The sequence below is a fragment of the Muscardinus avellanarius genome (assembly GCF_963383645.1).
Source record: "Muscardinus avellanarius genome assembly, chromosome: 8".
NCBI lineage: Eukaryota > Metazoa > Chordata > Mammalia > Rodentia > Gliridae > Muscardinus > Muscardinus avellanarius.
The window spans coordinates 72,454,932-72,476,693 of record NC_137794.1 but is presented as its reverse complement, the minus strand read 5'-3'; the positions used below and the strand labels follow the sequence as shown (position 1 = coordinate 72,476,693).

Below are 21,762 nucleotides of genomic sequence, written 5' to 3'. Positions count from 1 at the left end.
TTGAAACAGGATCTTGCAGAGTTTCCCCGTGCTGGCCTCCAATCTGCCATCCTCCCTGTCTCCGCCTCTCAAATACTGAGATTATAGGTATGCCCCACCACGCCCTACTAGGAGATTCTTCTCTTTATGTCCCTCCCAAGGCATGACAAATTTAATGAAAAATTTAGTAGGCAGCACAGAAGAATAAAAACCAGACTTTCCACCCATGGCATTCATTAGTAAGAAAATAACTTCGGAAGTCAGTTGTTTATTCTCATTAGTCATTTGGACTTGCTCTCTTGATCATTTTAGAGTGGTAGAGTGTGCTTATAGGAAGATAGAACAGAAAGGGTGATTCCAGTTAAGGCTTCTTGAAAATTGTTGGTGACTTTCGATCTTTCTGCATTTCTCAGGAAGGAATGAAATACTGGCCAGCCTGTGTCCTCAAGTGTTTGGGATGTATCTAGTAAAGCTTTCTGTGGCCATGGTGCTAGCTGGTGGGATCCAAAGGACCGATGCTACAGGAACAAGGGTCAGAGGTTAGTACTGGTTTAAAATAAAAACTGCTTGTTGAGCTTTATTTTCTAAATGTATTCTTCTACAACTATCTGATACTTAATTCAGGACCTATACTTATGAGAAGCTACTTTCTAGCCAATACACAATTGTAATCACGGTACCTGGGAGGTTGAGATAGGAGGATCACAGGTGTACAGTCTCAGCAACTTAGTGAGACCCTGTTTCAAAATAAAAAATAAAATAGGGTTGGGAGTGTAACTCAGAAGTAGAATGCCTCTGCATTCAATCCTCAGGGAAACACACATAAACAACCTGCTTTCTGGAATTCAGAAAAACTAAACAAAATGATTAAGTTTATCAATAGGTATATACTTATGATCTAATATATAAGGGTGCCACAAAATAAAATCTGTTTCTATTACTGTGTTTTTCATTGGATTCCCAGTCTCTCTTCAAGAAGAAAAGATTAGAAATAGTGTATTTAATATCTCCAAGTCAGTCTCTCCATCTGTGACTGCCAGTGTTTCTCTGTCTGCTGCTCTCAGTCATCTGCCTGATTCCTTCTGTTGGTAGATAGCAAATGTGCCATCTGCCATGAGATGCTGCTGTAGGTCACGCATTCAAGCACAGATTACTCTAAATATGTAATTATATCTGTGTGGCAGAACTCTCTTTTGCAGCTAACACACTTAACTGACCTGAATGTCCCTCATATGGGCCATAATAACCAAAGAGTAAACCAAAAGACTAAAATGACATTATTATAAATCAGGCTGTCAGGGGTTTGAAACCCATAGGATACCAAATATATTTATATGTGTTTTGATCATCTATAACTTGCAAAGTACTATGCTAAATGTTGAGCGTAAATAGGGGTTTCCTAGTAGTATATTTAGAAAATACTAAATATACTAATAGGAAAAGTTTCAATCAATGAAATAATATATACCAAAGGACAGTTGTCATGTTCGTGTATGTTGCATTTGAAGAGTTCTTAATTATTTTAAGACAGATATTTTACTAAACTACTATAATTTCCATAAAATGAAAAGTTTTCACTTAATTGTTAGAAGTGATGATATGTATAAAGCACTTATAAAAGCTCCTAATCCTTAGAAATAAATTTATATAAAAATATAGAAAATACCTGTATGACTTGTATGGAAAGCTTTAATCACAGTAAGTCTGGAAATCTTGATAAGCTAAAAAATTTTTTTAAAGTTAAACATGGACCTCAACAATTTAAAATTTAGATTTGAAATGTCACATTCTGTAATCAAGTAGGTTGTTATATTTACGATATTTAACTTTTCTAGAGATTTTCTAGTTAAATCCTTAAACAAGCTTAGATAAAGCATACATCAAAAAGACTATATAAAATAGTGTTGTACTCCGAGGACAATTTTTTTTATTATACTTACTCTTAGGTCCTTTTATAGAAATATAAAGTTTTATTTACTTTTTTCTAGGTGAATCTCATCTTTTATTGGTTGGAGATCCTGGCACAGGGAAATCTCAATTCCTCAAATATGCAGCAAAGATTACACCAAGATCTGTGTTGACCACAGGGATCGGATCTACTAGTGCAGGTATTTTATGTGACAATTTCAAATAATTTAAAACTACTTAGAAGCTAAACCAGTGGGTTTTTTTCTTATTAAAAAAAAAAAAAAGCACCTGTATTAGGATAAATTTTAAAGAGTAACTGCCAAAAATTGAAATATTCAGTTTCTGTAGCTCCAAGAAACTATTTTAAAAGCCCCACCTTTTTTGCATCTTAGTGTTGAATAATGCTTTCCTTGTGATTACTTTCATACAAATTATGCAGGAAAATGTATACATCATCTGGTGTTACGTTCCAGCAAAAATTAAATGGAGGGAGTTTCACTTCTTAAAAGTAGATTGAAGGCATAGAATTTATGTCATGTTCATGTTTACAGATCTTTTTTTTTTTTTTTTTTTTTTTGGTGGTACTGGGGTTCCTGGAAGCCCTTCTACCTCTGGGCTACACTCCCAGACCTATTTTATATTTTTTATTTATTTGGAAACAGGGTCTCTTAAGCCAGCCCAGCTGACTAGGAACCTGCACGATCCTCCTGTCTCTGCCTCCAAAGCACGGGGATTACAAGCGTGTGCCACCACGCCCGGCTATGTTTATAGATCTTAAGGGCAACAGGTCTTACTGAAATTTTTCAGGTAGAGATTTGTTAGTATTTGGAAAGCATACTTTAACATATATGATATGGAATGTGATTCATACATTGTAATGATCTTTTAGTAAGTACATTTAAAAGCCTTTGCAGATGGAATGTCAAGATTTGTTTATAAAGTGATTATAGAATTTAGGAAAAATATTTTAAAAAATGCATTTTGATTGGAACATTTCTGTTCTTCTAAAAATAGGTCTTTGGTTTCACACATTTTGTAGATGTTATTTGCTATTTGTTTAGGTAGTCTAATTTCCATGGCCTATGCTCAGATTTCTTATAAAAGCTTATAAAATTTGTCATACAACAGGAAATGTTCCACTAAGGATCCTATATAATAAGCTCTCAAGTTTAAAAAACATAACTGAACAGCATGTTAAGTAAAGCATTGACAAGAAGGGTTTATAAATTGTAGACAGAGATATCAGAAGTAGACAAAAATATACAAAGAACACTTCCTGTGCATCTTAAAATCATTATGACTCAGTAGGTTCTAGAGGTCTTTAATTAAATACCAAAAAACTAATAAAGATGTTTCCCAAGTAACTACATGGAATCTCTACATGGAATTTTCCTAAGTATGATTATGTGGAGTGGCAAGAAACATGTCATATTGTGGGCTACTAGTAATTTCAGACTATTTAGAAAGCTTTATAGTGAGTGGCTACTGATTCAACATGTTAATGAGTTGGTATAAAAGTATATCAGAACAATTTTAATGCTGAAAGCATAATCCAAATATGAGCAAATAAGACTGGTAAAGGGAATATAAATTTCATAACTGTAGAGTTTATTGTTCTTACCCACCGAAAAGATGCCTAGCCTTTAAGTTCTGGATTGCAACCTGTTAGGAAGTCGTTGAAATGCACATAGTAAGGTACAATGTAGGGTGCATTTTCATGAAAAATTTTAGTAGAAGTATATACTTGTGATGTAGGGTCATGCTTTCCTTTACATCAGAGATTATGATAATAGTTAAATGTCAGTCTTTCTTAGAAAAGCTGGAAACCCCAAATCAAAAAACCACATAGAAACCCAAGTTTCTTTAATTTTTATTTTGTTGGTATCATGCACTTAACCCAGGCGCATTCTACCTTGAGCTATACCCTTGCCCAACTTTATTTTAAAACAGGGTCTCACTAGGTTGATGAGTCTCCTTACTTCCTGAGGCTGTCCTGGAGCCTGCAATCCTCCTATCTCAGCTTCCCAAGTACAGGGACAACAAGCATGCACCACCACAACCAGCTTGAAACTTCAAGTTATGAAGGAGCAAATGCATGTGTGTTTCCTCAGCCTTCTGGAGAATTTTCTTAGGTCAGATGATATCCTTATTCCCTCCAACATACTCGCCTATCTCTTCAGTGGCATGTTTGAATTTGTTCATATTTATATTCTGCAGACACAGCTATTACAATGATCAAAAGATGAGATATCCAGCTCCAATCTTTCTTGCTATAATCAGATACACTGTCTAAAAGAGAGCCTAAATAAGAGATGGGGGAACCTACACACTAGTTACTTAGTTCTTAATGCTAGAACTGTAAAGCTTTCTATTTTTAGTTATTTTCATTTTAAAATTGATTTATAAAGACATAAAATTTAAGGTAATAAAAACTAATAAATGTTAAGTCCTCATTTTTTGTGAAAACCAGCTGTTTATTTCCAGTTGGTATAGAAAAATAATCTTTTGGCCTATTTAATGAATTTCAAGACTGCTTTTCAAAAAACTGTTTTTGTTTCTAACAAACATATCTTGTTCCTGCTATATTAATCACTGAGTTATGTTAGAAAGTACTACTTTTATTTTTATTTTAATATTTTAATTCTTTCCATTAGTTGCAGTTAGACAAAAATGAGATTCCCCCCATATCATTTTAAAGAAGTATTTTACTTTTAAAAATCTATGAACTAGTTAATGGAAAATATTCCAATAATCTGGCATATTAAATTTCCAAGATTATTTACATTTAGTCAAACTTTGCTTCACAAATTCATTTTTTAATTTTTTATTTATTTTTATTTTTTTTGCGGGTCTGGGGATGGAACCCAGGGGCATTTGACCTCCGAGTTACACCCCCTGCCCTATTTTTTATTCTTTATTTTGAATTCGGGTCTCACTGAGTTGCAGAGGGTCTCACTAAGTAGCTGAAGCTGTCTGTGAACCACGATCCTCAGGTCTCAGCCTCCCGAATGCTGGGATTACAAGCATGAGCTACCATTCCCGGCTACAAATTCACTTTTTTAGAATGACAAGAAATATATATATAACTTTTAAGTCTATTTAGATAAATGCCCTTTCCTGTGCTCAAAGTAAAAGCTTTAGAAAGTGCAGTATAAAAGTTTTAAATATTGAAGGCACTGTATAACCTGCATCATGACTATCTTGCTTAACTGCAACAATCGAATGAAAATATTGTACCCTTTATTTAATGGAGCATAAAAACGGTTTTTCAGCATCATATGACTATCTTGCTTAACTGCCAAGAATCAAATGAAAATATTGTACCCTTAATTTAATGGAGCATAAAAACAGTTTTTCGTGTGTGTGTGCATGTGGTATTGGGGATTGAACCCAGGGATATTCTCCTCCTGAACTATACCCCCAGCCTTATTTGTCTCACTGAGTTGCTGAGGCTGGCATGGAGCCTGCAATCCTCTTGTCTCAGCCTCCCAAGTACTGATTTGTGCCACTATGCCCAGCTATAAGAAACTTTTTGAGGACATACCTAGCTCTCATTAAAGTTAACCTTTTGACCTATTTAGTTAATGAATTCCAAGACTGCTTTTCAAAAATCTGTTATCTGGAAAAGCTATCTAGAATATGTCAAACCACGAATATACCTGGTTTTATTCTTCATGAGCATCAGAGGGTATGGGAAAGAATACTAGAGGTGTGAAAATATATTTCTAAAATAGGAACTTATTTATTATGATAAAGTTAAATATATGTTTATAAATCTACCATTTTTATATAAATATTGCCACCTATCAAAAAATTTTAAAGTTCACAGTATTTTCTAAATCTAGTCAGAAAATTTGAGCCATTATAATATCTTCTTAAACTTAGGCATTCTGTTTTTGCTATTGGTGTTGAAATCACTGAATAATAATGATTTATAGTTCATGTGGTCTGATGTCCTAAACTGCTGTAAAAACAAAAGCAATTGCCAGAGGACCTTAAAAGCATTAACATTTGTTATTTTCTTAGAAACCAAACCAACTGCTGTCTGATATTACAAGAACTATAAAAACATCCACGAGATGTTTTAGGGTGGCCTGGAAAAACTGAATCCTAAAGTTCTTTGTAGCATATAGTTAATTTCAGATTCCCTTGAGGACATCCTTTTCATTAAAGAATGGAAATTTGCCCCTTAAATTAAAACCATACTTTATGTCTTCACAGGAAGAAACATTTTCATTAAAGTGAACTTTGTTCTTTCACAGGCCAATAAAATAGTAGTCTAAAGAGTATTGTCCAAGAGGCCAAAACATCTTCATAATCTGATCTAATGATTCACCTTAGATTCTTTTTATAAGTGCTTTAATTACATATAAATGAGAAGAAAATAATATATATACTTTAATCAGATTAGTTTCAGAACAAATAAAATAACACATTAGAGAAAAATTACTTAAAAATAGTTGTATTTATATTCCACAATTTGCTCAAATACTGGTTTTTCTTATAAACTTTCTACAGGATGTTTTTAAACAAATTCTTCACATTGTGTCTTGACTATGTACTTACGGAATTTCAGGGAAATAGTTCTGTGTTTTTAATAGCTTAATTTGTACTAAAGGGATGGCAGGTAGTCACATGCAGTCCATGTGGGATTCTAACATGACATTTAGTGAGTTTTCTGACGTGGACCATCCCTTTGATGCTGAAGGTAATGCATCTGTTGAAAGAAGTGACTGTAGATTTGGGTTACTGCTCTCTGCATCTTCCAGTTTTTCTGTGTTATCTTCCCAATTAATGTGGAATCTTGTGACCCTGGGATTAGATGCCAAAATGTTCCTTTGAAGCTAGAGGAAAGAAATATATAAATGGTAAATATAGAAAAGTTAGACCAAGCATCATATCAAATAGAAGCTTAATAAAATGGCTCTTTATGCTAGTCCTCCTTCAAGAGCTAAATTCACATACCAAGGTAAAAGTCAAACAAATCACTATAAGACTAAGAAACAAGGACTAAGGCCAAAAGTTGAAGTCATTTTGTAGATGAACAAATTCACTTTAGGCTGACATTTTAAGGAAATGAAGAATTTCCCCCAATAAAATCTTGATATTTAAGTGTATAAGCTCATTATTAGTGGCTTCCTATGTTTAAACATTATGGCTCATTATTAGAAACAGTATTCTAGTTTCTTTTTTCTGCTACACAGCATGATAAAAGTAACTAATTAATCAGATCAGCAGAAGGCCCACAAACAGGTTGAAAAGCATTCCAGCCTTATCAGAAGGAAACCTTTCTATTCCACTGCCATTTTTTTTTTTTGTTTTGTTTTGTATTGTTTAGCAGACAGAGTGCCATGTTCAATTTCATTTACTTTGTGCCCTTGGAAAATCACCAGTTACTAAACTTCTAAGTTTCCAATGGAAAATCATAAAATACCAAGAGTCATTAAGAATACTGAATCAGACCTTAGATCCTAAGAATTTAAGCTATTTTCGATCATCAGAAATATTTAAGACCTTTATTTTAATTTCTAAGAATAGTAGGTAAAGTATATCCAACAATTTTGGGAAGAGTTATGGAAAAAAAGTATTACTAAGTAATCACTACAACAGATATGAACTTGCAGGTTCTGAAGGGTCAAATCAAGTAAGTCATGGGAAAGCTCCACTACTAATCAAGTACTCTAACTAATGTATGCCCAATAATCTAAATATGATTAGGATACTCTTCAGAGCCATAAACAAAGGTCTATTTTCTACAGGACATACTTTCATTTTCTAAACATTGAACTTGAAAGGTGCCTGACCAGCATTAATACTAATGACTCATGTGGAGGTTGGATTTAAGGTCCTCCAGGGTAATGGAACAATTAGTTTGCTCAGGTGGCACACAGACTTCGAATTTATTTTGACTCAAAGCTGTTTTCATAATATACTATTCAATAGCAAAAAACTGCACATTACAAGTAATTAAAAAGGAATAGTAAAAACAATACCTTAGAAAAGTCTGGTTTTACTGGTGGATTTTCCCTTAATTCTGTCTCAGTATATTCATTATTTACATAATAGCCAACTCTAATAAATTCTTGACCTCGATAGGTGCAAGTAATTAGCACAACTGTTACACCTACTGCATCTGCATCCGGAATGAGTCCTGGATTAGGTGCATCAGCCTAGAATAATTTAAAAAGAAACATACCAAAAAATGCTATTAATGGTAGACAAGGCTAGAATTTTAGTTACCTTAGCACTATCAGTTGAAGGCACACAACAAAAACTTGGACATCATACTGTTCAGAAAGCAAATACTTATTTTTATGATTGGCTAGCTAGAAGTATAGCTGATGTTTTTCCACATTATAACTAAGTACTTGTAAGCAAATCAGTTACTTACTGATACTAACTTTCCTAGTCATAACTTTGACATACATTAGTAAATATTATCTCTACAAAGTCTTGGCAGCAAATGTATATTATACCAGTTTCCCCTTTACTCTGGACACTTATATTCTCATATTCAACTACCCCTCACAAGTATTCCAATGGTAAGTTAGTATAAAACTGAAAATGGAATGCAAATAGCTATACAGCAGATTTTAAAGATGTTAATACTTCTCTTTTGTGAAGTCACTTTGCTAGGCATTGAAATACAGTATGCTGTTTAAACCACACACATTGGTGTAAATTAATGAAGGTAAAGACTGTTTTAGGCAGATGACATCAAAGACCTTGTTTTTGAATCATGCTGAACCTTAAAGAATGTAGAGGTGAAGAAGAGAGATAGAGGCTATGAGAGGAGAGAAATGGCTAGGGCCATGTTCAGGGCAGCACACAGGAGAATAAAGGTACTGATTGGCTGGAAGGAACCACAGACGGAGAAGATAGGCACCGATGGCTGAGACATCTGAGCTCCACCTCAAGGAGCTGTTCTCAGTAGTAACTGAAGTCCCAGCAAAGAGCTTACTGTTGCCAGAACACCAAGGAACATCCTGGCCTAGGCAAACCTCAGCCAAAGCCTTAGTTGGAACGCTTCAGACTGATGCTTACTTTATGCCTACCACATGTAGCTGATACTAAAAGGTCCAGAATATCTACCTCGTCATCCAGGCTAAAAATCTAATTCTCAGCCTATCTCCCACATCAAGTTACTCTCAACATTTCAACATTTCTAAAGGCTGGGTTCATGTCTTCACCTCTTATCTGAAATACTGCAAAAACTCCCTAACTTGTTTCCCCAGCTCTAGCCTATCATTTGCACTGCTGCTAGCATTAGTATCTAGCCGCAGAACTGCTCTATTCTTTTGTCTGGTTTAGATGATATAAAGCCATTTCTAAGGTATAAAAATTTTGGTTTTAAAATTTTATTTATAAAGCCCTTCACACACTTTTGTCTCCCATAAGTAACTCCACTCACTCCTCCTTCAACTCCATACTTCTTGTTCCTGATATTTGAAATTATGCAAGTTCTTTAAGACGTGCTGATAAGTATTCATACCTCTGTGCTTCAAACATAATGAGTTTTCCCCTGGCCTGAAAGGTTATTTCTCTCACATCCTGAAAAATTCATCTTATTAAGTCTGCATCATATGTATCCTTCTCAGCGAAGCCCTTTCTAACTCAGAAGGCAGAACCATTATTTGTGCTTGTGTTACTTGATACAAACCCTCTACTAATATTCTTGTAAAAATCTAAATATATTTACTCTTCAATCATCCCCTGCTAGGTTTAAGTCCCATCCAGCTCATCTTTATAATTTCATGTTTGGTATAGCTGTAAGCACTTAATATTTGGACAGTTCACTCATTACTCAATTCCTGTCCTGAAGGGGCTTATGATCTCTTTGGAGACACCAGGATGGAGTCAGAAAGCCTTAATACACTGTACGTGGAAGAGATCCCATGTACCACCTCCCAGGGGGGTTAAATTTCAAGTACTTAAAAGCATTCTCATGTATCTGGAAATAGATGGTGATGGAAAATACAGATAGTTCAATAATGATATGGGAACTCTCCTCCATATTGCTTCTCATCACTCAGCAAATTGCTTCTACACGTTTGTGTTTAAAATCTGTTTACCAAAAGATTTTGCTTGACCAAATTCAAGTGAAGAAACTTTCAAGCCTCTTAGAATCTTAAGGACAGAGAAGTGATAGGCAGAGATCTTTGACTACAACCAACAATATATCTTCTTGCCAATCTCTGACTCACTTAAGAGGAAGGCATGTTTAGTTATTCTGAGACACAAAATCATGACATACCAGAAAAATTTTATGGCAGTTTGTATAAAACACAAAATAAAAACTACCTTAACTCTCTTTTTGTTGATACTTGTAAATCCTGTAAAATGCAGAGGCTAGACATATGACCTAAGTCACACGGTGCTTTCCTCTGTCCTTATGGGCAAAACGTACACTGACACCAAAGTAAAGCTACTTTTCACTAGAAGGAAGTATTTTTGAACGTTTTGTTTCCTCCCTCTAAAGTATTTTAAGCCAAATGCTTAGGAGAGTGTTCTGAACAACATGAAAATGAGGATTCTCAAGAGTTTATTTTAAAACCAAGGCATTTATTTGTATGTTTTTGTAGTAGCTGTGCCAAACATGATAAAACGTATCACTGTATGTCAATCCAAATTTCTTTAACTACACCATGAATTACCAGTAAAGTAAGGGATCCCTAGGCTTGTGGTTTAAAACAAATCTGGCCTTTATATAACAAATTCAAGAAGCTAACAATAAAAATTTATACATATAATTAGATTTTTGTCAGTGATTGTACTAACTGCTTTATTCCTCATAACTTCCTTATCAGGCAAGATCCTATCCACATTTTTAGATGAGGGGAGTCTCCAAGGGAGGTTAAAGAGCTATCTAAATTCACATATGGCTAATAGGTAAAGGCATGGAATTCTGACCCACATCTGTGACTGCAGTGCTGCTTCTAGAGGACAGGGCATTGTCTGTGGCCCACATCTTCCACAAGATAATGCATTTATACAAAGAGGTTAGCAACATTTTTAGTAAATGTACTTGAGCCCTTTGATTTATAGATATATAATAGGTCTAGGAGTGTAGCCCGGAGGTAGAAGGGTTTCCAGGAACCCCAGTACCACCAAAAAAAAAAAAAAAAAAAAAAAAAAGCTGGGAGAATAAGATTTGAATTCTATATTCAGGAAAGGTTTCCTAGAGCTGGCCTGTATCTAAGTTATCCTTTTTTTTTTTTTTCCTTTGTAATGTTAGGGCTCAAATCCAGGGCCTCCCACATGGTAAGTGAGTGCTATACCACTGAGTCACGTCCCAGCCCTCTTTGCTGATTTTTTTTTTTTTTTAAGTACTGAAGATGGAACCCAGGGGTATACTACCTCTGAGCTACACTATCAGCCCTTTTTTATTCTTTATTTTAAAATAGGATCTCATCGAGTTGCAAAGGGCCTCACTTAGTAGCTAAGGCTGCCTGTGAACCAGGATCCTCCCGTCTCAGCCTTCCAAATGCTGGGATTATAAGTGTGCACCACCCCAGCCTCTTTGCTGATTTTTGAAAGGATTATTTGGCAGGCAATAGTCCTTTAAATTGGTCCAATCATAAAGTGAGAAAAACAATCAGGTCAGGAATAGGAAGAGTCAGATTTTCTTTCTTGATCAAGTCTTTTCAGGGGGACTTTGTAGGACAGAAACACTTGTAACACTATGATTAATTACTCTATGGAATATTACAAATATCTCCAAGTATGGACAATTGAGAAATGACTGAACAGTTTTATATAGCAATTTAGCATGAATGAAATTACACTTGCACATACAGTAGACAATTTCGGAAGCCTTGGCACAGACCCAAATATTGTCAGTGGTATCTGAGGACATAATTTATATTAGTAGAATTTCCACTCACAAATAACTAGTAGGGTTATGGATTTACAATAGCAGTCCTCCATAAGGTATGTAGATTAAATGCTTTAGGAAATCACTGGACTTTAAATCACATTCACCTGGGGGGCATAGCTCAGCAGTACATAGCACTAGATGTAGCTAAAACACTTGCCTGCTGTGCACAAGAAACTGTATTTAATCCCCCAGGGCCGCATGCCAAAAAAAAAAAAAAAAAAAAAAAAAAAAAGAATTCCAATGACTCAGGATCACACATCTTTTTTTTTTTTTTTTGGTGGTACTGGGGTTCCTGGAAGCCCTTCTACCTCCAGGCTACACTGCCAGACCTATTTTTTACATTTTTTATTTGGAAACAGGGTCTCCTAAGCCAGCGCACGCAGCTGGCTTTGAACCTGCGCGATCCTCCTGTCTCCGCCTCCCAAGCGCGGGGATTACAAGCGTGCGCCACCACGCCCGGCTTGGATTACACATCTTTGTCTACTAACATACCTGGCAACCTACCTCAGTTATTGATTATACTGGAATAAAGTTGTTGCTGTACAAACTGAAGGTGTTTATTACTAATTGGTACATAACTTTTACTACTCATGCATATCACAAGTTGGTTATACCAGTTAGTAATATGTGTTTTGAATTCATGATTTGGGTGACTGCACAGCCATCTTGAAATTCTAATTCATAGAAGGACCAAAATTAACCACCACACATGCATGCCATCATATAGTATAAAGTTTATTGTATGCTGTGCATCTCCCTCAAACATCACATTACTAGCTCAGTAGTTCCTTTATGACAGACACTGGCTGAAACATGATAGATGCAAATTAAAAGTGAAAGCAATTGAAGCAGAGCGAATTTAACACAGAAGGGAAGGGATAAGGGCCATGAGATAATATAGTCTACTTAGAAACATATTTGGCATACACATTTACCAAGATGAATCTTACCTGAAATACAAACATATGCCTTCCTGCAGGAACAGGGCCCACTAATACAGAGTCTAAAACTTGATCATATTCTTCACTTTCTGCAGAGCCCACATAGATAATTTTCCATTCCAAGTCTAGAGTTAAAAACAAAACAATATTTATTATCAGTTAATTACATTATCAGAAGATATCAAAGACTTTTTTTTTTACGTCCACTTAATTTATTGGCTGCTAAATGGCTTCTCATAGCAGAAAAACAAAGAAATGCTCCTTATAAAATTTTTACCATAGTTCATATCAGAGTTTTTCAAAATGCTCTTTGGTGAAATACCGGTCCCTGAACAGTGATCTTCACAAACAAAATGTGACCCCAAACCTGGGAAATACTATATACCTTATCTTAAAGATTTATAAAGCACACCAGCATAGTAACTTTTCTGAGACATGCTTTAATAAAGAAAAGAGGAACATCAATCCAGCACTTTTTATATTTATTTGGCTATGGGATCTCTCAGCTCTTTTTTTTTAATGTCATTTTTTTTAAACTTCCTGAACACACTTTGGAAGGGCTACCCTGTGAGATCTAAATCAGCACAGAGCTCCGAAGTGGAAAAATCATTACAGCAGACCTCCTTCTGACTCAGGGTCTTTAGCTCATCAACTGAAATTGTTTTCTTATTATCGCTCAGTAACCCGAATGCACATTACTAACTATATCAACTGGCTAAAGGACCTGAGTAGGGCTTTTCCTTCATGGCAGCCCTCAAGTCATACATTCTTTAAAATGGGAAGAGAAATTGAGTGGGACATGCCTGTAATCCCAGTACTTGGGAAGCAAAGACAGAAGGATAGCAGGTTCAGCACCAGTATATGTTAACTTAGGCCCTATTTCAAAGTAATTTTTTTCTAAAGGAGTGTGGCTGCTAATTGTAGAACACCCCTCGGTTCAATCCCTAGTACCAAAAGGGGATGGAGAAGGAAAACAAGATCCTCACACCTGTTGATTCAACTGGGTACATATAGGGAAAATGGCCATGAGAACAATATGCACTCAACTGCAACTAAAAACACATTCTAGGAGATATATATTTTGTTACTGGTAATTGAACCTAGGGGAGTGAGTTCTACCTCTAAGCCACATCCCCAACCTTACTTTTTTTTAGTTTGAAACAGGATCTCATAAGTTGTTGAGGCTGTCCTCAAACCTACAATCCTCTTGTCTCAGCCTCCCAAGCACTGGGATTGTAAGCATGCACCACCACTCCCAGCATAGGAGATATAATTGAGCATCTTTTACAATGTGCTCCACGGAGAACCCAGAAATAAGTGGAACCACCGCTCTCTAAAGAAGTCTCATTAGAAGGGGAAGGAAGACAACTCTGCAAATACAAATCATCTGAGACTTCAGCATCCTGAGGGTGTTTAGTTCTTATGATCTGTGCTTGGATTCATCACACTGAAACTATACAAGTACCTCCAAAGGTGTGAGCTTCTCTGTCACTCATGGAGAATCTAGTTAGCCACTTTACTGCAACTGTGTAGATGTTTTTGTTCCTCAAATCAGTAGGAGAAAAAATATAGGTACTACCTTCTTATTCATACTTTATTATAAACTGCATTTTATTGAACTGAATATTGCTTAAAGTTTATACTTTTTTTATAGTCAGCAGTCATTTTCCGAGGGCCTTTTATGCCATGGCTCTATCCTAGACTTAGGCCATTTACACCTCCTGCTTTAGCACATTTTCAGAGGCGGAGTCTTGCATCTGACACCTCACAAGAACACCTATTTTGTTGATGCAGATAGAGAAGCAGACAGTATGAGAGAATAGAGAAAAAAAAATAGAGAAATAAAAAATTATAGAAAAGTGGGAGCGTGCTTAGCATGTTCAAAAGCAAGGAGGCAGGAACTGGAGTAGAAAGAACAAGGGGGATAGTAACCAACCCTAAGACTGAAATGAGGGGAACGGCCAGACCATGCAAGGGTCTGAAGGACATCATAAAGACTTTGGCTCTTATACTGAGTGACAAGATTCATTTTTTTTTTTTTTTTTTTTGCTGTTTGTGGTGGTGGTGGGCATCAAACTCAGGGCCTTGCACATTCTAGGCAAATACTCTACCACTGAACTAAACCACTAGCCCCATTCAAGGGTTTTGAGCAAAGATGTGATAGGGATCCAACTTCCATTTTAAAGGATCATTTAAATTACAGTATTCGGTATTAATTATAAGGGTGCAAGAAAAAGGGGATATTTCAACAATCAAGGCAAAAAATTATGGTGGCTTGGACCACGTGTGGCCATTGGGGTGTAAATAACTACATCCTGAATACATTTTAATGATGGAAGCAGCAAGAGCCACGATTTTGCAGGGGTGAGGTGAGGAGGAGAAGAAAATAACTGGGGATGCTTGGACATGTGTGAAATGTTTACTGGATATCTAGGTAGACATACTGAGTAAGCTTGAAAAATTTGGAAACTGGCAAGAATATGTAAAGCCCTGACAGTTGATGAGATTCCCAGGGCAAGTACCCTGGGGCCCTCCAATATTGAGAAGTTAGAAGGATAAAGAAGAATTATTAAAGTAGGTTAGGAAACTATTAGCCAATGATGTAGGGCAACCCAAAAGTCAAGTGAAGAAACTTTTAAGAAATGGGCATTAAAGCTATTTAACCAAGGATAAGACTGATTCATAAAGAGGTTTTCATGAAAATTTGTTAATCTCATATGTTATTTGTGCCACTATATATTAGGATTTTGGACTGCTAATTGGTATATTTTAAGCTGGCATAAATTGAGCATGCCTATAATCCCAGTACTTGGAAGGCTAGGAGGGTCACAGGTTTGATGACAGCCTCAGCAAGTAGTGAGACTCTCATCAACCTAGCAAGACTGTTTCAAAATAAAAATAAAATTGTGCTGGGGGTGTATTTTAGAAATAGAATGCCCATAGATTCAGTCTTCAGGACCAAAAATTAAATAAATTAAGCTGCACTTGTGATCTGGCATAGGAACATAGTCATAATTTATAAACCTACCTCTTTTTTTTTTTTTTTTTTTTTGCAGAACTGGGGCTCAAACCCAGGGGCATTCTTTCTCTGAGCTACACCCCCAGCCCTATTTTTTATTTTTTTTGAAACAGGGTCTCACTAAGTTGTGGAGGGCCTTACAAGTTCCTGAGGCTGGCTGCAAACCTGTGATCCTCTTGTCTCAGCCTCCCAAGTACTAGGATTAAAAGTATGCACCACGCCTGGCCTATAAACCTACTTTTATAAAATACTACCACGTGTTGGGTATTAGTCCTGACAGTTTACGCTGCTGTTAAAACCGCAACAGGCAGGCATGTAGTTATGTTCCTGTAGTACCAGTACTTGGGAAGCTGAGACAGGAGGATTGCAGGTTCGGGGTCAGCCTCAGCAACTCAGTGAGAACCTGTTTCAAAATACCTGTTTCAAAAACCTAGACATTCAAACCTGCGTGATCCTCCTGTCTCCGCCTCCCAAACGCGGGGATTACAAAGTGTGCGCCACCACGCCCGGCTTGACCTTCCATTTTTTTAAAGGCTGTTTTACTACCTGATATAAACCCTTTAATAGAAAGAGCCTGCCAAGTGTGGTGGCACAAGCCTGCAATCCCAGTGCCTGGGAGGCTGAGATAGAAAGATTGCAAGTTCGAGAGGCCCTTTTTCAAAATAAAAAAATAAAAAGGGCAGGGTGTATAGCTTTTGCCTTGGGTGTTCAATTCCTAGTACAAAAAAAAAAAAAAAGATTGCGAGAGAGAGAGAGAGAGAGAAACAGCTCAACTATCTTGAGAAGCAAATACTAGTTAAGGCCTTTTCTGAAGCAAACCTACAGGGCAGCTTCTAAGGAAAGTGAAAACACTTGGGGACTATTGACTAGCTAAAGTATGAAAAATGGTGGCTGAACTCAGTGGTTGGAGCTTGAGACAACCACAAATTAGCAACTGAAATTTTTCTGTTCAGAATGTTATGTAGTTTAATTTCAAGAACAGATTAAAAAACAACAACTACAGTATAGAAGTATGGAACCTAAAAGGCTGATAAGTAAACTCAGTTTCCTTAATCCACACAGCCTCTAGGTGGAGTACACAGGCATGGCATCTTTTAAAGATTCCTTTGCAAAGCTTCTGAATGACTCAGCTTAAAATATTTTAAAAAGTACTACATAAGTTAACCAACAAGGGTCTCCTGGATGTGAAATGTACCAGTGGAAGTACTTATCCTTGACATTTGCGATGGGATTAAGCTGGGTTCTAAAAGGATCCCAATGGAACATAGTTTGGTTTCTATGAATGGCCAGTATGGAACTATCTGACGTGAAGACTCGAACATCCTGAATATGTCTTCCTTATTCATGGTTGACTCCTACATTGAAAGGCACCAATTGAGAAATTTAAAGAATTTTGAATACCTAAAAGTCCGTAGTATAAGGGTAAATTTTGAATACCTGTAAACCTGTGGGATAATGGAAGGGCTTGTTCAATAGCCTTTCTCCTATTTATTTGTACATGCAATTGGTAGTAAAAGGAAAAATGACTGACTCCTGCTTATGAAAAATGGCCTAGTAGTTGAAATGCTTATTGTAGTACTATTGGAATGTATCCAAATGTTTTCAGAATAACAAGAAAAATATCCTTTAATTTTATTATCAATGGCCTCTTTAGCAATTGCTGTATTTTAATAACTGAGTCAATCTTTCAAAATAAATGTGCATTTGCACTTTATACAGGTATTAGAACAAAGTCACATGTTAAAGCGTTCATTGTAGTAGCTAAAGGAGTGAAGGAAGGTATGAGTGCAGAGGACTGTAGCTTAATGTATGTTTATAAAACTTTTAAAAGTATTGCCATGAGCGTACACTGCTTCTATAATTGAAATTACAACCTACACAAATTACATTCGAGACTAAAAGCTAAGTTTTAAAATGAAAAAATGCTTCACATGCCATTAATTGTCCTAATAATTGTGTGCATTTTGTTGAATATACTTTGAAGTTAAAACATGGCCCCCATTTAACTGTGAAATTATTATTGATGAAGTTGAACTTTTTCCCCTCAAATTTTGAAAATGAAGCACTGAACTATCCTAATAAAACCTAAGAAAAGCAAAGCAAAGGTAAGAAATCCTTAAGTTTTAGCTTTCTAAATCCTGCTATTTATTCCTGCACGTATTAAGGCTATCTTTTATGGAGAACTTTAAAGCGTAAAATACTAAAATACTGTTGCATGCCGTCAGGACTGGACCTTTTATTTCCTAGCCCACGCGTTATGCTCAGGGTGCATTCTGTATCTGATGGGATGTGGCTATTTTAATTCGATTTCAGCACGTTTTGGAAAGACAGTCTTCTTCCACACCCTTTAGAAGCCAAAGACCTAAGTCCGGGGGTCCGGCGGCTCCTTCCTGCTCGCGGGTCGGGAACTTCCTGGCCGGCGGTCCGCGTCCTCCCGGGAGCCGGTCGGCGGGAGGCGTCCACGTCGGTCGGAGCCTGCGCGCAGCATCCCGGCCGAGCATCCCGGGAGGAGGGCGCGGGAGCACGGGGAGCCGGCCCGCAGCCTCCGCGGGCTCCACGCGGGCGAGCGGGCGGGCTCGGTAAGATGGCTCCGCCCGCCGCCCGCCCCGAGCCCGCCGGGCCGGGGGCGCCGGGGCCGCCGGGGCCGCGGGGCGCGAGTGCGGGTCCCGCGCGGCGCCGGCGCCAGACAAAGCTGACAACATGGCTCCCTCCGCGCGAGCAAGTTGCCCGCAAGTTGCGCGGCGGCGGCGTCAACTTCAAGTTTCCCTCCGCGGCCGCCGGCCCGCTGACAGCGCCACTCACCTTCAGACAGGTCCTCGATGCACTCGAAGGTGATCTCGAACTGGAACGGGTTGTAGAACGGCGAAGGGTTGTCCAGCACCACTACATTGTTCACCTGAACCTTTGCCATATTTTGAAGGAAGAAAAAAAAACACAAACAATGGGGCCGGGGCTCGCCGCGGCTCGGCAAAGTCAGCGCGCGGCCGCTCGCGGAGCGCAGACCCCCGCCCCGGCGCCGGCCCGCGTCGTGCGCCGGCGACTTGAGAAACTTTTTTTTTTTCCTTTCCCTCTTTTTATTTACACGGCAGCACTCCACGGTGTTTTGCAGCTTTCCTATTTCACTAAACTACAGCCCATTCTGCTCTGATAACTAGCAGCGTTGCCCGCGATTGGCTGCACCCGGGCTCTGACCCTCCTCCTCCAGCGAGGGCCTCGGCGGCGAGCAAGATGGGCGCCCGCTCCCGGAATGGACTCGGAAACTTCCACTGCGGCTCCACCTGCTGGTGTGGACCAGGACAAAGGCGGAGAACAAAGTGAGCGGCGCGGGGCTGGGAGGCCCGCGAGGCCGCGGCGGGGGAGGGGCGCAGGCCCCGCCCCGGCCGGCGACTCCCGCGCTCACGTCGGGCGTGGCGGCGCGGGGGCGTGGCCGCGGCGCGGGGCGTGGCTGTGGGGGCGTGGCCGCGCGAGGCGGGAGGGCGCGATCCCGCCCCTCGTGTGCTTCCTGTGGTGGTTTTTTTTTTGGTTTTCTTTTTTTTTCTCTCTTTTAACGCTCTTGTTGCATTAGTGCAACGGATCTCTAGGCTCCGCTAAATTTAGTAGCTGAGATACGGTTGTCTACACTGGGTGAGGCTCTACTATCTACAGAATATCGTGTAGTATTTGGGGTAGAGAGAGGGTTGGTTGCAGTGGAAATAAATTGCATTTTATAGACCAGTGTCAGCTCGGAAGGAGCAAAGCCATTTTGGAAATCGAGTTCTTGGCCAGTATCTACGTTTAGGCACGACAGCGCCGTTAAAAAGACACAAAATGAAGGGTGAGGAGATAACGATTTTACCCACACACTTTGCTTGGAAAATCTAAATAGGTAGCTTTTGAGTTGCACCTGGGTTTTCTTTCTCTTATTCCACATTTGAAAAGTCCTAAGATGAGAGAGAGAGAGAGTGTTGGGGGGGGGGGAGACAACACATTTAATCGGTTACACCTCAGATTCCTGCCGTGTAGGGAGCCTAGCGGAAGTATAGAATGAGAAAATGGAAGTGTCAGAAGGAGAAGGACAACAAATACAACAGAGACAGCAAAAAGAAAGAACACCCAGACACACCAAGACATTTTGATCTTCAGAAAATTTACACCCCATACCGTTATTAAATAAAAATGTGTAAAATATGTGTAACATTCTGAGGAACCTGTGCTTGCCTGAAATCAGTTCAAATTTGAACTAAGGAAATGTCCATTCATTTGTGCTTCTTTGACTACCATTGTGGGGAAAGGGGATTTTAACATGTTTATGAGCCTAAACTGTTTCTATTTATTAAGAGTGGTATAAAGACTTGTTTTATTCTTTTTTGTTTTTATATTTATTTATTTGTTTATTTATTTATTTATATTTTTGTTGTACTGGGGATGGAAGCCAGGGGCTACACCCCTAGCCTTATTTTTCTTCTTTATTTAGAAACAGGGTCTCACTGTGTTGCATAGGGCCTCACAGTAAGTAGCTGAGGCTGTCCTCGAACCCTGATCCTCCTTTGAAGGGTTCTGAAGATCCCAAATGCTGAGATTACTTATTATTTTATACATTAGATGAAACCACTAATCTTGACTAAATAAAATTCATAGTGAAAATTATTTCTTAAGTATCTTCTGTACTGGAAGACTTTTCTCCTAGTATAGTAGCCACAATTTTGATTGGTCGTTCTTTGTGCTTTGTTCATAGTTAAGTAGGTTTTTGATGCGATATCTTCATCTGATGGTCTTTTAAAGTTAATGTGGGCCAATGAATATCAGGCCTCCCCCTATTTTTTTTTTTTTTTTTTTTTGGTGGTACTGGGGTTCCTGGAAGCCCTTCTCCCTCCGGGCTACACTCCCAGACATATTTTTATTTTTGGAAGCAGGGTCTCTTAGGCTGGCTTCAAACCTGCCCGAACCTCCTGTCTCCGCCTCCCAAGAGCAGGGATTACAAGCATGCGCCACCACGCCCGGCAGGCCTCCCCCTATTTAAGAAGACTAGTTAGAATGGGGGGGCGTCCATGTTATTGTCAAGGGATTGAACAGTCAAGTCCCACCAGAATGGTTTCTTCACGCCCAGTTGTGTGTGTTTTATAGTAAAGGAGTCATTCTGTGGTGATAAAACAAGTGATTACTATGGCATATAAACAATATGTTCTTCACTTTTATTTGCTGGTCTTGATAATAGCTAAGATAAAGTAGAAATTCCTGTATACCGTAAGACATGCTGGTTTTTAAGATAAACTAACCATTTGAAGATTAAGACAGAAGTTGAATGAGATTGGTGTATGCAGCTGTCTGGTTATTGTAGACAGTCTTAAGAGGAGTTTCCAGTTGACTTGTTTCACAGAAGTGACATTTTATCTTTATTAAAATGCATTTTGAACTCTGATCAGGTGTGTTGTAATGAAGTGAGTCTTATAAAACTCATTCCTGGTGGATTTGTAACATCAAAGACTGAGATCTGCCTGGATACCACTAGCTTGGCTTTCATTAATCTAGGTGTGGTGGTGCACTTGTAATCCCAGTACTTGGGAGGCTGAGACAGAATGATCACAGGTTCATAGCCAGCCTCAGCTACTTATTGAGAGTAGCTTACTCACAACTTAGTGAGACCCTGTTTCAAAATAAAGAATAAAAAAATAGGGCTGGGAGTGTATCTCAGAGGTAGAATGCCTCTGGGTTCAACCTCCAGTATATATATATATATATATATATATATACTCATTAGCTGGGTGTGGTGGCTACACACCTATAATCCCAATCCCAGTTCCTGGGAGACTAAGACACAAAGACTGAAAGTTGAAGACCAACCTCTCAGCAAGTTAGCGAGACACTGTTTGTGTGGTGGTGCCCGGTTGTAATTCCAACATTTGGGAGGCTGAGACAGGAGGATCTCGGTTCACAGACAGCTTCAGCTACTTAGTGAGGCCCTCCACAACATAATGAGACCCTGTTTCAAAATAAAGAATAAAAATAGGTCTAGGGGTGTATCTCAGAGGTAGAATGCCCCTGGGTTCCACCCCCAGTAC

General features: G+C 38.4%; 2 protein-coding genes across 5 annotated transcripts in view; one reads left to right on the top strand and one right to left on the bottom strand.

Moving 5' to 3' along the window:
* The window catches only part of MCM9 (minichromosome maintenance 9 homologous recombination repair factor), a gene marked incomplete at both ends in the record, with an annotated part of 66,672 nt that overhangs the window by 9,723 nt on the left and 35,187 nt on the right, over nucleotides 1–21,762 (top strand). For 2 of the 4 annotated variants that reach the window (XM_080699955.1, XM_080699954.1), the window contains 2 exons: nucleotides 397–518; nucleotides 1,968–2,087. In XM_080699955.1, the coding sequence (XP_080556081.1) occupies nucleotides 397–518; nucleotides 1,968–2,087 (242 nt within the window). Of the gene's footprint in view, nucleotides 1–392; nucleotides 519–1,967; nucleotides 2,114–21,762 lie in introns of those variants that run through there. The other 2 variants (XM_080699953.1, XM_080699956.1) reach the window with 2 other exon arrangements.
* ASF1A (anti-silencing function 1A histone chaperone) lies at nucleotides 6,519–18,635 on the bottom strand (the record flags this gene model as incomplete). The annotated part of the gene is made up of 4 exons (XM_080700739.1): nucleotides 6,519–6,731; nucleotides 7,881–8,057; nucleotides 12,715–12,830; nucleotides 18,527–18,635. 4 exons carry the CDS (start codon nucleotides 18,633–18,635, stop codon nucleotides 6,519–6,521), a joined length of 615 nt encoding a protein of 204 aa, XP_080556865.1.